The sequence below is a fragment of the Salvia miltiorrhiza genome, chromosome 7 (genome assembly GCF_028751815.1).
Source record: "Salvia miltiorrhiza cultivar Shanhuang (shh) chromosome 7, IMPLAD_Smil_shh, whole genome shotgun sequence".
NCBI classification, from domain to species: domain Eukaryota; kingdom Viridiplantae; phylum Streptophyta; class Magnoliopsida; order Lamiales; family Lamiaceae; genus Salvia; species Salvia miltiorrhiza.
In genome coordinates, this window is record NC_080393.1 from 12,175,055 (window position 1) to 12,188,364 (window position 13,310).

General features: G+C 38.2%; 1 protein-coding gene across 2 annotated transcripts; it reads right to left on the reverse strand.

The window, feature by feature from the left end:
* Positions 1-2,048: 2,048 nt before the first annotated feature.
* On the reverse strand, positions 2,049-9,332 carry LOC130992595 (uncharacterized). Of its 2 annotated transcripts, none has more exons than XM_057917295.1 (17): positions 9,187-9,332; positions 8,676-8,812; positions 7,923-7,968; positions 7,660-7,820; positions 7,428-7,545; positions 7,267-7,349; positions 6,103-6,162; positions 5,619-5,867; positions 4,547-4,643; positions 3,999-4,049; positions 3,767-3,847; positions 3,519-3,590; positions 3,047-3,109; positions 2,819-2,971; positions 2,611-2,668; positions 2,467-2,519; positions 2,049-2,375 (listed from the first exon to the last, which is right to left on the reverse strand). In XM_057917295.1, the coding sequence occupies exons 2-17, from the start codon at positions 8,774-8,776 to the stop codon at positions 2,307-2,309; spliced, it is 1,515 nt and encodes a 504-aa protein (XP_057773278.1). In that variant the 5' UTR covers positions 8,777-8,812; positions 9,187-9,332; the 3' UTR covers positions 2,049-2,306. The 2 variants fall into 2 exon arrangements, with proteins under 2 accessions (XP_057773278.1, XP_057773277.1); XM_057917294.1 differs by having other exon boundaries at positions 9,148-9,306.
* Positions 9,333-13,310: the final 3,978 nt, after the last annotated feature.

Genomic DNA, 13,310 nt, shown 5'->3' on the forward strand with positions numbered 1-13,310 from the left:
TTAAAATCTTTTTGTGGAGGGCTTACAACGACTTGATTCCAACGGCGTGCAATCTTCGGGCACACCATGTCCCTGTTGAAGGCATCTGCGAGAGGTGTCGAGACAAATGGGACACCACTGACCATAGTCTTCTGTTTTGCCCGGTGTCAAGGGCAATTTGGAAAGAGACGAGATTCTGGGTTCTCATGGACAAGATGCGTGGTTTGACTCTTCGAGAGGTGGGAGCTGCTGCTATTCTTTCTGAATTCAAACAGGAAACAACTGAACTTTGGGCCATCATTCTTTGGAAAATTTGGAATTTCCACTGTGCTCGCACGCATGGAGATGGCAGCCCCATTGCTCCTCCAACGGAGGGGGACTGCATGACCTTTTGGAATTCTTTTCAAACGGCACGCTTTCTTTCCACAGCAGAGAGCTCGCTGAGAGTGAAGGTGGGGGACAACCGATGGAAACCACCGGCGAAAGGGAGCTTTAGAGTGGACGTTGACTCTTGTTTCAATCCCTGTCGAAACTCTTTTGGGGCGGGGATTGTGATAAGAGATGACAGGGGCAGAGTGGTTCGAGCTGTGGCCAAAGATAGAGGACCTTCCTCCAATGCAATGATCTCGGAAGTCATGGCGGTGGTGGATGGTATTGTGGAAAGTGTCAGAGGTGAGCTGCAACCTGTCGAGATTCATACAGATTCGTTGCTTGCTGCACGAATCATGGCTTCCCCTGATGATGAGAGAGATTTCCTCCCGGACGACATTCTTGAAATTCTCAGTGGAGCGCGAGAGAGCTTGCTCATTGGAGTGTTCCATTCACGCCGCTCAGCCAACAGAGCAGCGCATTTGCTTGCCCAACATGCCGGTAGAACTAGGAAGTATGAGTGCTGGGATTTTTGTTATCCTGAGTGGCTCCATGATGTAATTCTTGATGACTTTGCTTAATCTATGATTACATCCTTTTCAAAAAAAAAAAAAAAAATTACGAGCTTCCATATTCGATCTATAATTGATAAGTGGAAAAAAAAATAATTAAAAAAAATCCACATCATATTCCCCAACCTTCCCCACTCTCAAACCGTAACTTACCCTTCCCGACCTGCCGTCGCCTGCTACCAGGCCGGCCCCCGCCACCCCCCTCCTCCTTCCCCTCCCCAGACCACGTTGGCCCTCTCCCTCCCCAGACCCCGTCAGCCATCCACCCCAAATCTTTGCACCACCTCCTTTCCATTTCTGCCTCTCCCTTTGATTTCCGGTGGTGGGTGTGTGTGTGTGGTGGCGGCAAGGGAAACTGAGCAAGGTGGGGAAGGAGACCGCGATAGACATAAAGGGATCTAGGGCACGACTTGGCGGCGGAAATTTCAGGCGGTGGTTGGCGGCGGGAGAGACCAGAGAGAGAGAGAAAGGGAGTCGGGAATTTCAGGCAGGTGAGATCAGAGCCAGCACGAGCTCGCCGGTTCTCTTGGGCTCGACTGAATAGGGGGGCGGCGAGGTGGGGAGGGGGAGGGGGCGGCGAGCACCGTCGCCGGCGACGGCGGGTAGGGGGAAGATGATGATGTGGATTTTTTTTATTATTATTTTTTTCTACATGTCAATAAAATGCTTAGGTGTCAATTTTCGACTGCCACCGTGTAATTTCCTGCGCCGGCATAAGAAAAAATTGGTGACCGGACAAAAACGAGACAAAATGAAAGAGTATGTATTTTAAAGCTAGATTTTTCAAAATAGGAGCTAAAATCAATTTCGTGTAAACATTATGAATTTACAGGCAATTACCCCTTATTTAAATAATGATATTTCCATTAGAACTTTTCATCCACATAGATTAATATTTTTATTCTGTAAAAACACAATACAAATGAATATTAGTAGTTTTATTAGAAGTTTAATTTTACTAGAATCCTTAAAATTATGACCCAATGGAGACGGCGCAAATTTTAAGAAAAAATATGGTAATTGTATTTGAGTGGAGATTAGGTCCCACATCTTTTTATAAATAGTGAGGAAAAATTTGTGGGATCATTTTTAAATAAGAAAATATTAAAACATTCAGGGACATCAATATAGTAATAAGATCACAATTTTCAAGGACGAAGGGAGTACAGTTTAGAGCGTAAAAGACTTGATTAAATTACAATAAATCCCTCAAGGCCTCAAGTATGGCTGTTGAAACAGCAACTGTATTCATTAGATCAAGTATATCAAAAGCAAATCCTTAGATGCCAAGGTCAACAGAATACAGCAGATGTCAAATGTGGGGAGGATTTTCATAATTCTGAAACTCCAGGGGAGGAAAGTGTAATTCTCCACAACATTTGGTAGTCATTCAATTTCCTTGCAACCAAACTTGTTGCATAATGCATCAGCAGCTGTTGAAATTCTTGATATATCCTATAAACCAAGTTCAATAAATTCTTCAAAAATCAATCTCAAAACAAGTCAAATATCATCAAAAAAGAAAAGAAGGTAAAGATTGATGTACCTTGCCTTTGACTGTTATGATCAAAGAGCCTCCTCTTGATTCGCGATACGCCCCTTCACGTCCCAAGAAAACCGGATTAGGAAACTACGAACGCTGAAATGATCGATGAAAGTATGGTTTTTGATGAAAGAAAAGTGTTCTTACCAATGTGGAGGTCAGGAAATTTACAGCAGATTTCAGACAGAGGCTGAGCAGCATCTAACTGCATTATAGATGATTGAAAATTACATTTCCAAGAAGAAACGAAACCATATGATGCATCTTCGTATTTATATGCGTTCAGCTCTTATGTGAGATCGATTCTAGCTCAATAAGGATAGAAGACGAAAGGAGACGATGGAAAAAGACTTACATCGGAAAGTGTTGTTGCCAGTTTCTTTGAAACAAATGGTTCGGTGATTACTAGAAGTCCGTCAGATGGCATCAGCTCGATCAAGCAATCCCACTCATTTTCCAGCTCAGAGGCATTCGTCGCAGTAAGAATTATCACATTTTGGCACTTAATCTACGAGGCGAAAATGGAGAAGTTTTATAAACTATATATATTGTACTAGATGAGGAAATTACATTTTAAACTTACCAAAGGGACTCTCAGTTTCTCGTGATGCAGCAGCTCGGTGATGCCTTCGGGCAACTGTGCCATCTGAAAGGATAAAACGGGAAAAGTTAATAACTATAGTCTTTATAAATAATCACCCCTTCCTCAACACCAACTGCTACCACTTTTACCAAATTTGATTTTCACATATGATTATACTATTTGAAGAATAATATCCAGGCATTATTATGTAATTGAAAAACAAAATAACATCAAAGAAACATTTTACTGCAGACCAGCAGCATATTAAAAGAAAATAAAAACAGAACAATTTGAACCAAGTGCCGCTGCCAGCTGCGAAATTCCACCTCAGCATAAAATCGTGTTTTAAAACAAAAGAATACTTCGTTGCATAAACATTTCTTCTGATTTTTGCTGATCACTTCTCATGGTGTTTCAAGATGCAGCTTCAGCATAGTATAACAAAGCAGTAAGAAAATATACACTATGTTACCTCGTTCCTATCTCCCGTACACCTTTCACCTAGTATATGCCTCAAATATTCTTCAAATTCTTCGTCAGGGGCCTTCAAGTGGGGAGAAAATAGTAGTGTCAAGTCAAGTAAATGCAGTAACACTGGAATGTACAGCTCGATAAATTTGCAACACCAGCAAAAGAGTCGCGAAGTTTCTTCGGCATTTAGTGCCACAACTATCAAATCATACGTAAAAGCAGATATAAATTATTGATAACAAGATATACCATCCGGACACTGAATGCTTTAGCAACACCAGCTACAGTGAGATCTGAGGGCAGTGGGCCGACCCCTCCATATATGAAAACCTGCAGTGATAGTTTCGAGTATCATGGCCATATCGAGGTGAAATTCTAATCTATAAGCTCCCATGCCAAAAGTTGGTGACAGCCACCTCTCATTCTTGTATACACACACAACAAAAACCATAAAAGCTGACTCTTAGTGCAAAAAGTTTACCATATCACTTGTCGACTTTAGCCGCTCAACTTCATCTGCTACAGAATCAATCTGGAAAGATAAGTCAATGAAAGGGAGGATTAAACACATGATATAGGCAAAGACTTAAAAGCTACACAGCAGTTCCTCCCCCAAAGGCTAAAGCATACTTGATAAGTCTCAACCACATGATATAAATGCAATAGAAAGCTTAGAATACTGTTTCCTCAAAAACATGAACAAAAACAGGTGATTCGGTCAGATTACTGAAAACATAGAGGATTTCCGATTCTTTTACAGCAAGGAAATCCACCTGATGGCTCAGAGACATCATGATGATGACGATGCTTATAAAAATTCAAAAATCAAGCTGCCAATCTAATCGAATGATAGAAATGAGTAGATACTGAGTCAAGTTGCATGGATGAGCCATCCGAACATACAAAAATGATTAAGAGATCCATGCCAACAATGTACGTTGTAACTATATAAACTCCTTCTGTACTCCATACTTTATTGAGAAACAACATAAGGATATATATAAATTCAGTATTTCTCAAAAAACTTACATCATTTCGGGTAACAGAAATATGTGAAACAGCCCACCCAACAGAGTGGAGCTTTCTACACAGTATGGACCTCATCCGATCCTCGACAGTGCCAAACCTGAGCTATGAAGCCAACAGAAAATTCTCACTTAGCAAGAAGTCACTTGTGGCAGCTGCAGTAAAATTATAGACACTAAATTTATGTAGACCACTATTTCCGGATAGGGAATCTAACTGCAACCCTCTTCCTTCAGATGCAAGTTTGTCGTGTCAAGATGCAAATAGGTCGTTTCTAATTATAAAAAAACTGATACCTCTATCAGATATGACCATACAAGACAACTGAGACATTGGAATGAAAAAGACTGAATTCCAAACACAGCAATGCTTGACAGCAGGGGCGGATCCAGGAGGTTTTTTTGTTTTTTTTTAAGAAATAAGATATGAGAGAGAGAGAGAGAACATAACACATTCTTTTAATAATCAAAGTTAGCAAGAAAGTCAGTTCCTACTTTTCAATACAAGCATTTTTTATAGAAGAATTTGTCTTTAATTTATGAGTTTGTAGCATTCATGCTAATTGCTTAACATTTTGCAGTGATTTGTTAATTAGTGTGTTACATTTGTGTTATTTTGTCCCCTTTCCCACTATTAGTTAATTTTCAATGCTGAGTTTGAGTCAATCCTCTAGTTGAAATAAGATTGTGAACTATTTATAATGAAAATTAGTTTTTGTAGAAGATTGGAACATTTATTTTAAAAACGCATAGAGGTGGCTCTTCTCGTTCTTTCAATGTACCTGTTGTTGAATCAATGGAAGAACAACTATTTATAATAGTAAGTGACTGAGCCCTAATCCTAAGCAGCACATTAGGATTCCACCTGGGCCCAAAAAACGAATTGCATTGACTGCACAAAAAAATTTGGCCCGGGGAACCCCCTTGCACCCCCCTTTTCTGGATCCGCCACTGCTTGACAGCCGACCTCATTTATAAGTTATAACAACCACATAATAAGGGCATCAAGGAACATGGAGAAAAGATCTAGTAAATCATATTTTTGCAATAGAACAATCACAAACAAAAGAACTTACAGAATTTCATCTCCCACAGCAATAACCGAGGCGGTAAAATTTCTTTTGAAATGTGAGTCATCATGCTTAAAGCCATTACTAACAGCAGGTGATGGCTTAAAAGTGCCCTTTTTAACCCTCCCTGCTCTTTCCAATCTTCCGTCGGAAAGCAGATATGCAGGTTTGTAATTCTGTTCGTTACCTTTTGTCTTGCTATGGCACAATAGTGCATTAGGAACTGTATCGTGAATGCTACCAATTGAAGTGTAACTGCAGAAACAAATTACAATAATAGAATGACTGAGTACCAAACAAGGAAAACAAGTTTCACATAAAGGAAAAGAAAGAACGGGGGGGGGGGGGGAACAAATTTGTTGCCTGCATATATGTATAGGAAACATAAACATATTTTGTGCATAAATACAAGCAAAATAGCATTAAGTGCATGCTATAAATTTTAACATTTTTATCAGAAGAAATTTTGAAGCATGGAGTAAAGATTTACCCTTGATCATATAGGCTGCAGTATTGAACCTTGCAAGTCAAGAGAAAGGCCCAAACGTCTCTGCCATGAAACATTAAAAGGTAAGACCTCATATTAATGCAGAAAGACAATCCATTCTAAAAAACCAAAATCCTAGAATTGCTTCAGCTATTTCAACAATGTTCAAGTATCAAAGAGCCAATCATCATTGCTCAATGTAAAAAGCTATAAAAATTCTCAAGCACATCATTTTAAGCAACCGTCTAGCTTTATAAAAAGAAAAAAGGAGTAGAATTTGCTTTACAAAATAAAGTGTTCCGACATGATATAAATAGACTATCCGTGATACTCCCTCCTCCATCCACGAAAAATTTGCCACAATTTCCTTTTTAGTTTGTCCACAAATTTTTGCCACTTCCATTTATAGTAGCAGGGTCAACACAACTCCACTCATATTTAAAGTGGGACCCTTACTCTACTAACAACTTCACTCACATTTTATTAAAACTCATGCCGTCCACAATGTGACAATTTTTTTTGTCAACGGAGGGAGTATCATTAGACTATCTCTTTAGCCAGGAGAACAAAATCTTTCGCCTCTCCTCACTCTATTGAATGAGTTCATGCTTTACATTCGCAAACGTATATCAGTTTGGCACTTTGGCTAGTGGGAGTCAGACCAAGCTCCAAACACTAATATACATCCCCTGCGAATTGAGACAATTAAATTTTACTAAAATAGTCTCATTAGCTCCGTAAGTATTATAAAACTAATTAAAAAAAAAAAAAAGAGATCTGAATTTTGGGGGTATTTGAAGGGAAATAGATTAAGAACTAGATTAATTCGTCGCTTTAGTTTCAAATATAAAATTAAAAATAAAAATGCAATGAGTATAGATTTGGAGAAATCTGGACCCCATAATTCTTCTACTTCCTTAATATTTAACCAACCTCAACCGAAAAAGGTATTTGCCGTTATAACATATGAAATTACGAATTCCCTCAATAAAGATACTACTGATCCATACCCATATCAGATTTCATCATCCCACACTCCAGAGTAAGTAGTAAAATAAGGAATAAAATCTTGCTATAACACACCACAAAAATGCGGAAGTCCAATTACTCAGGAAATATGAGAATGTAGAAAAAAATGCACACACAACTTTGATCCACTGAACTAACCTGTATGACCAATCCAAGATGGGATTCACTCTCATGAAAGGCGGCCATCCAGGTGAGCTCGGCGAGAATTGCTCTTGCCCAACCTGAAGATTAAAACCATTTTCTAAGTCGTACTAACTTATTATGCTAAAAAACCCAAGATCAAGAAGCTGTTAACATACAGCAGTTGGATCACCAATTCGAACACCTAGAAAAATAGCTCTAATAGGATGTGCTTTTAAAAGGCCCTCCAAGCCTGACTTGAAATCTAGGCGAATGATGTCCATCTGCAAGTTATAACTGCCAAATTGTAAATAACATATCAATAGTCAATCATAATAACTACAAAACGAAAGATCAGATAAAAAGGGTAAAAAGAAATTGTATGGGGCAGAGGAAGTTATATTCACATACATAGATGCTATGTCATAAGTGAATGAGTTGATTTCAGGGAAAGCCGAAGAACTCTCAAAATAAATGGTCCGTATTGGAAATGTTATTTCAGTATCTGCAGCGGACGGATTCTTTCCAACCTTGTGCAAATAATGGCCTGCCCTAAGAAGGTGCAACAAAACCTGCCAATACAGAATCATATATTCCGTTATTAGATTCTTCAAATTGGGAAAGATATAATGATATTGGCATGGGAGAACTTGTGCATTTATGTAAGAACTTACAGTTGAATCTTTTCCACCATTGAAGCTGAAGGCAACCTCTTCAACACTGTCGATAAAATCACTTTAGTGTTTGGTCTAATTTTTCTCGGTGGCGTTTGATGACATTGCTAAACAACCATTGCCATATACTTGGCATAAATAATTAACATGACATGCTTGCGAGGTTCTATAACATGCCTACAAGACAAGCTTTCGAGTTTCTATAACATTTTTTCCCAAACACAAATTGCATACCAAAAAATGGATTTCCTTATGCTAAAACTAAAAATTCTGTGAAAGCCAACACGTGTCAGCTTCGTGGGCCATTGACTCAAAATCCCCATCCGGCATATGCTCAGAATGATTAAATATCTACATCTCATATTTCCACCAGTTCACCACAATAAAGCATTTGAAATCATCGTTTATACTAAAAATTAACAATAAGCATTTATCAATTCAAATGTGTAATAATCTCTATTTTACAAAATTGACCATTCCAAAAGATCTTTTACGACTTCTGACAGATGAAAACCGAAAGGCAACCATTGACAGACTGATTCTGAGAACCATCAATGCCTCTAAGTTATCACAAACACAGCACACTGAATATCAAATGATGTCAAACTTTAAGCCCGGTAACAAAGATCCCACTCACAATATAAAGATATGAATCAACTCAGCAATAGTCTAAGCAGAATCCTTCTCTGGGAAACAACTTAATACATAGCAAAACCTCAATGCTGAGGGCAAACACAAACGAAAGGCACTTACGAGTAAAGAGCAAGAGCTCTTTGGATTACGTAGACGGCATTGTTGTACTTTGTCTTCAACCTTGTATCATCACTTTCTCTTATGGCCTTATCGATCTCCATTTTGACTTTAAATCAAATGATCCTTCTGCAAGGTTCCTAAAGGACAAAAAAGTTAACAAAAAATCAACCAAAACTATCTTTGAATTCAAGAAACTGAATGTAAACAAGTAGTTTTCGTGAAATTCAATAGTTGAAAAACATAAGTACCCAATTACTAATCAATCCTTTTACTGAAAAAGAAAGAATCAATTTTTACAGAAACTCGAGAAAGAATTCATTGTCAAGAACCACAATTCGCTTACTTCGATGCAAAACGTAAATGGGTTTTCCATGGATTGAAAACATTCAAATTAAACGATTCACATTCAATCAAATAACTAAATCAACATACAAATAAAGGCATATCTAAATACGCAAATTCAGATATATACTTGGAGATTTATGCTGGAAGAAACTGAAGAAATATTTGCCTTATTTCAAGACTCAAAGGAGAGTAGGATTTAAGAAGGTTCGCAAATTTAGAAAAAATCCTTTTGTGCATCACTTGTGCGGCTGTGTCTCGCGGCCCTCGCCTTTTATTTCTTTTTATTCGGATTAACATTCGGATTGCTCTACAATAAATTACTCCCTCCGTCCCAAGAAAGTTGGCCACATTCTTTTCGGCACGGAGATTAAGAAAGGGATAGTTAGTGGATATTAAGGGTGGTCCCCTCAAATTTGATGTACTTTTTGAAACTTAATTAAATTGTTAATTTCAACTAACTTAACAACCACCTTTTTCACTTTTTATAAATTTAATTTATTTTATTTATTAAATTAAAACCAATATTTTCAGTTTTATTTTATTTTCAGTTTTAACTTTCAGTTTTATTTTACTTTCAGTTTTATTTTCACTTTTCAGTTTTATTTTACTTTCAGTTTTATTTTATTTTCAGTTTTAAATTTAATTTTCAGTTTTATTTTATTCAATCATTTAACTTATTCAATCTACCCATTATATTTAAGGAAGTCAATATTTTAAACAATGAGAAAACTTAAACATAAACACTTGCAATGAAAAAAGCGGCTGTTAGATAAACTAATTTAATAATGCACACAAATTTTCAGTTAGATAAACTAAAAAGGCGGCAGTACATAATTTTCATTTGCCACCAAAAATTTTCGGTGCACTAACACAACTAAAAAGGCGGCAGAACATCTATAAAAACAAGGGCTGATTCATTTTTACAAATTCAGCCGATTCCAAATATCCTAGAAAAACACATCTACCAATGAGACCACCTAAGGATCTCTCTAACCAAGATCGAAATAAGATTGTGCAATATCTTCTTGCCAACTTGAAGAATGGCAAGCCTCGGTACGGAGCCATGAAGGAGGCGGCATCCCTCTTCAACACATCACAACGTACGATTACTCGTCTTTGGGCGGCTGCAAAAAAACAAAAGGAGAATGGTCAATAAATTTATCTAGCCAATGCCAAACCAGGTGCAACAAGAAAAAAAAACAATACAAGTCGACATAGAGCTCATACAAAGTCTGGAACTACAAAAAAGATCAACCATACGCCGACTCACAGTGGGGATTAATCAAAGCAAATCAACTGTTTGGAGGTGGGTAAACAAAGGGCTGATCAGAGCGCATTCTAGTGCTATTAAGCCCGACTTAACAGCACCAAACAAATTATTGCGACTACGGTTCTCGCTAGAGGCTTTGGAATTTGATCACATTATGTCGGCTGTGAAGTTTAAGACTATGGACAACACCATTCATGTGGATGAGAAGTGGTTTTACATCACAAAGGCATCAAACAGATTTTATCTAACACCGGGAGAGGGAGATCCTCACCGCACGTGCAAGAGTAAGGCTTTCATAAAGAAGGTAATGTTTGTGTGTGCAGTTTGTAGGCCGGTGTTTTCAAATTCTGGTGAGTGCCTATTTGATGGGAAGATTGGAATCTTCCCACTAATAGAACAACTTCCAGCCAAGAGAAACAGCAAGAACAGACCGGCTGGAACTATGGAAACAAAGCCCATACAGTCCGTGACCAAGGAAATCATGAAAGGATGCTACATAAATCAGGTATGCAAAAATGCAGCTCAAGTATGCAAAGAATGTAGATATGATATGTATTGTATTTTCAAATGCAGCTCAACTGTTCTTTCATCTTTATTACAGCTTCTACCAGCAATATATCAAAAGTGGCCTGAATTTGGAAGTAAATTGATCTATATTCAGCACAATGTACACCAACAAGCAACAATGCAACAATTAATCCCCACTCAATCATCATACAAAATCAAATAAGACACACTAAAAGGAACATTCTCACCGAGTAAGGAAACATTTGCTTCAATGTTTGCCAACGGGTCATTTTCTTCACCGGAGGGGGCTTCGCCGGAGAGGGCTGCATCTCAGTCTCAGGCACTGGCGTCCACCCAGCGGTGTCGACGTCTTCATCGAGGGGCACATCATACTCCCCAAGAGACCACGGTGACAGTGTGTCCGCCACAACACAGCCATCGGAATCGGGTGTTTCAGGCGGAGACTGATACGGCTCTGGCTTTGCCGGAGACTCAGGGCTCGATTGAAACACCAACTTGCGTCGATTTGAGTGTAGATCGACGCCACCCAGAGAGGCGAAAGGCTCCGGTGACGCCGGAACACCAGTGGACGCAACGGACTTCCAGGGAGAACGACGACTACTCAGAGAGGCGAAGGACTCAGGGCTCCATTCAAACACCAATTTGCGGCGATTTGAGTGTAGATCGACGCCAGCCGGAGAGGTGAAAGGCTCCGGTGACGCCGGAACACCAGTGGACGCAACGGAATTCCAGGGAGAACGGCGACCACTCAGAGAGGCGAATGACTCAGGGCTCCATTCAAATTTGCGTCGATTTGAGTGTAGATCGACGCCACCCGGAGAGGCGAATGGCTCCGGTGACGCCGGAACACCAGTGGACGCAGCGGGGTGCCAGGGGGGACGGCCACCGCTCAGAGATGCCGGATCTGCACTTGAGGAGGGTTTTTTCTTCATCGCGGCACCAAATCGGAACAGATCAGAGGCGACGAGCTCTGGCCGAGAAGAACCCAATGATGGGCTCGGGAGAGGAGAATCAAGGGTCGAAACCCTAGATCCGCCGGTCAAAACCCTGAATTTCCGGCGAGAGGGAGGCGCGGTGTGAGAGAGAGAATGAGTGAGGATATGATTGTTTAAATGAGAGAGAGAATGAGTGAGGATAATTAGGTGTAGATTAGTTGATTAATTATAGAGTTTAATTTGGTGTAATTTTTACCCAAAAAGGAAAGTAGCCAACTTTAGTGGGACGCCCAAAAAGGAAATGTGGCCAACTTTCTTGGGACGGAGGGAGTAAAATTATATCCGTCTCCCAAATGCAACTCCCACTTTGTTTTTTTCTAAACCAATAATGTTCCAAGATACCCTTCAAAAAAAATGTTCCAAGATAAAATATTCCATTACAATGAAATTGATGGAAAGAAATGAAAATTTAACGTTGAATTCAAAGATTGCTTTTTTTTTCAACGTTTAAACTTGGGGTGGTACTTCTCATCCACTCTCGTTTAGTTTTATTTTAAATACGTTTTAGCCTAAGCTGAAATACGTGAAAAACATTATTTGTAATATAATATAATTATATTTTACAATAAAATCATAATTAAGTAATGTTCAAGTCACATAGACGAATAAGTGATTAGATTCGCTTGTATATTTATTCGCGTCATGTCTTGGTTTATGATGTGGATTTATATGAAGTATTAGAAAATGATCACAAATTGATACCTAATTTTTTGGGTTATCTTTTAAAAAATACTAAAATAAATGAAAAAAGATGTAGATAGAAATGTATTTTGTGCGTGTGGTGTGTGTAAAATTTTGTGGAGTTTGTGTTTCTTAATTGAAGTCTGTTTTTTTTCTTTTCTTTTCTTCTTTCGGTAAGTGTGTGGAGAATAAAAATGCATTTTAGATATAGCATGGTGTCAAATTGTTTCGATTGTGATATGTAGTAGTCATCCTCAAATATAAATATCTTCATATTTTATGATTTTTACATTTCTTATTGTTAGATATATATACTTAGCTTCGTTTTCTGGTTCTTTCGAATACATACTTATAATATGTAAATATAAATATCACATAAAAACTTTATCAACGCATCAAATTTGACACGATATTATCTCAAACTTTATCATAAATACAAACTCTGTTTCATTACGTAACCATGTTTTTTCAAATAATTAATAAATACAAGCTACAGATGAATGCACTAATTCTGAAAAGTCGAAGCAAAATTCCAAGAAGTTTCTGAAGGAAAACCCACCATGAATTCCACAAAGAAATTTCAATAAGAAATTGCTTAGGAAATTTTAGCAGCCCACAAAAAATACAAGTTGCAATGGAATATGACCTACCAATCGATATTTAAAATTTAAAAGTGCTAGAAAACAAAATCATCATCATCATCATCATCTAACTGAAATTTACGTGGAAATTTCAGTAGACATATATATCATAGTATAATTTTTGAAAAGTCAAAGAAGCATTCAACAACGCAATCAATCTTGGAAAAGAATTGCA

Coding starts and splice junctions, on each gene's coding strand:
- LOC130992595 (XM_057917295.1), bottom strand. CDS start 8,776: ATGGAGATCGATAAGGCCATAAGAGAAAGTGATGATACAAGGTTGAAG. Junction 4,050..4,546: donor TTTCTGTTACCCGAAATGAT/GTAAGTTTTTTG, acceptor TTATCTTTCCAG/ATTGATTCTGTAGCAGATGA. Junction 3,110..3,518: donor GTACGGGAGATAGGAACGAG/GTAACATAGTGT, acceptor TTATCCTTTCAG/ATGGCACAGTTGCCCGAAGG.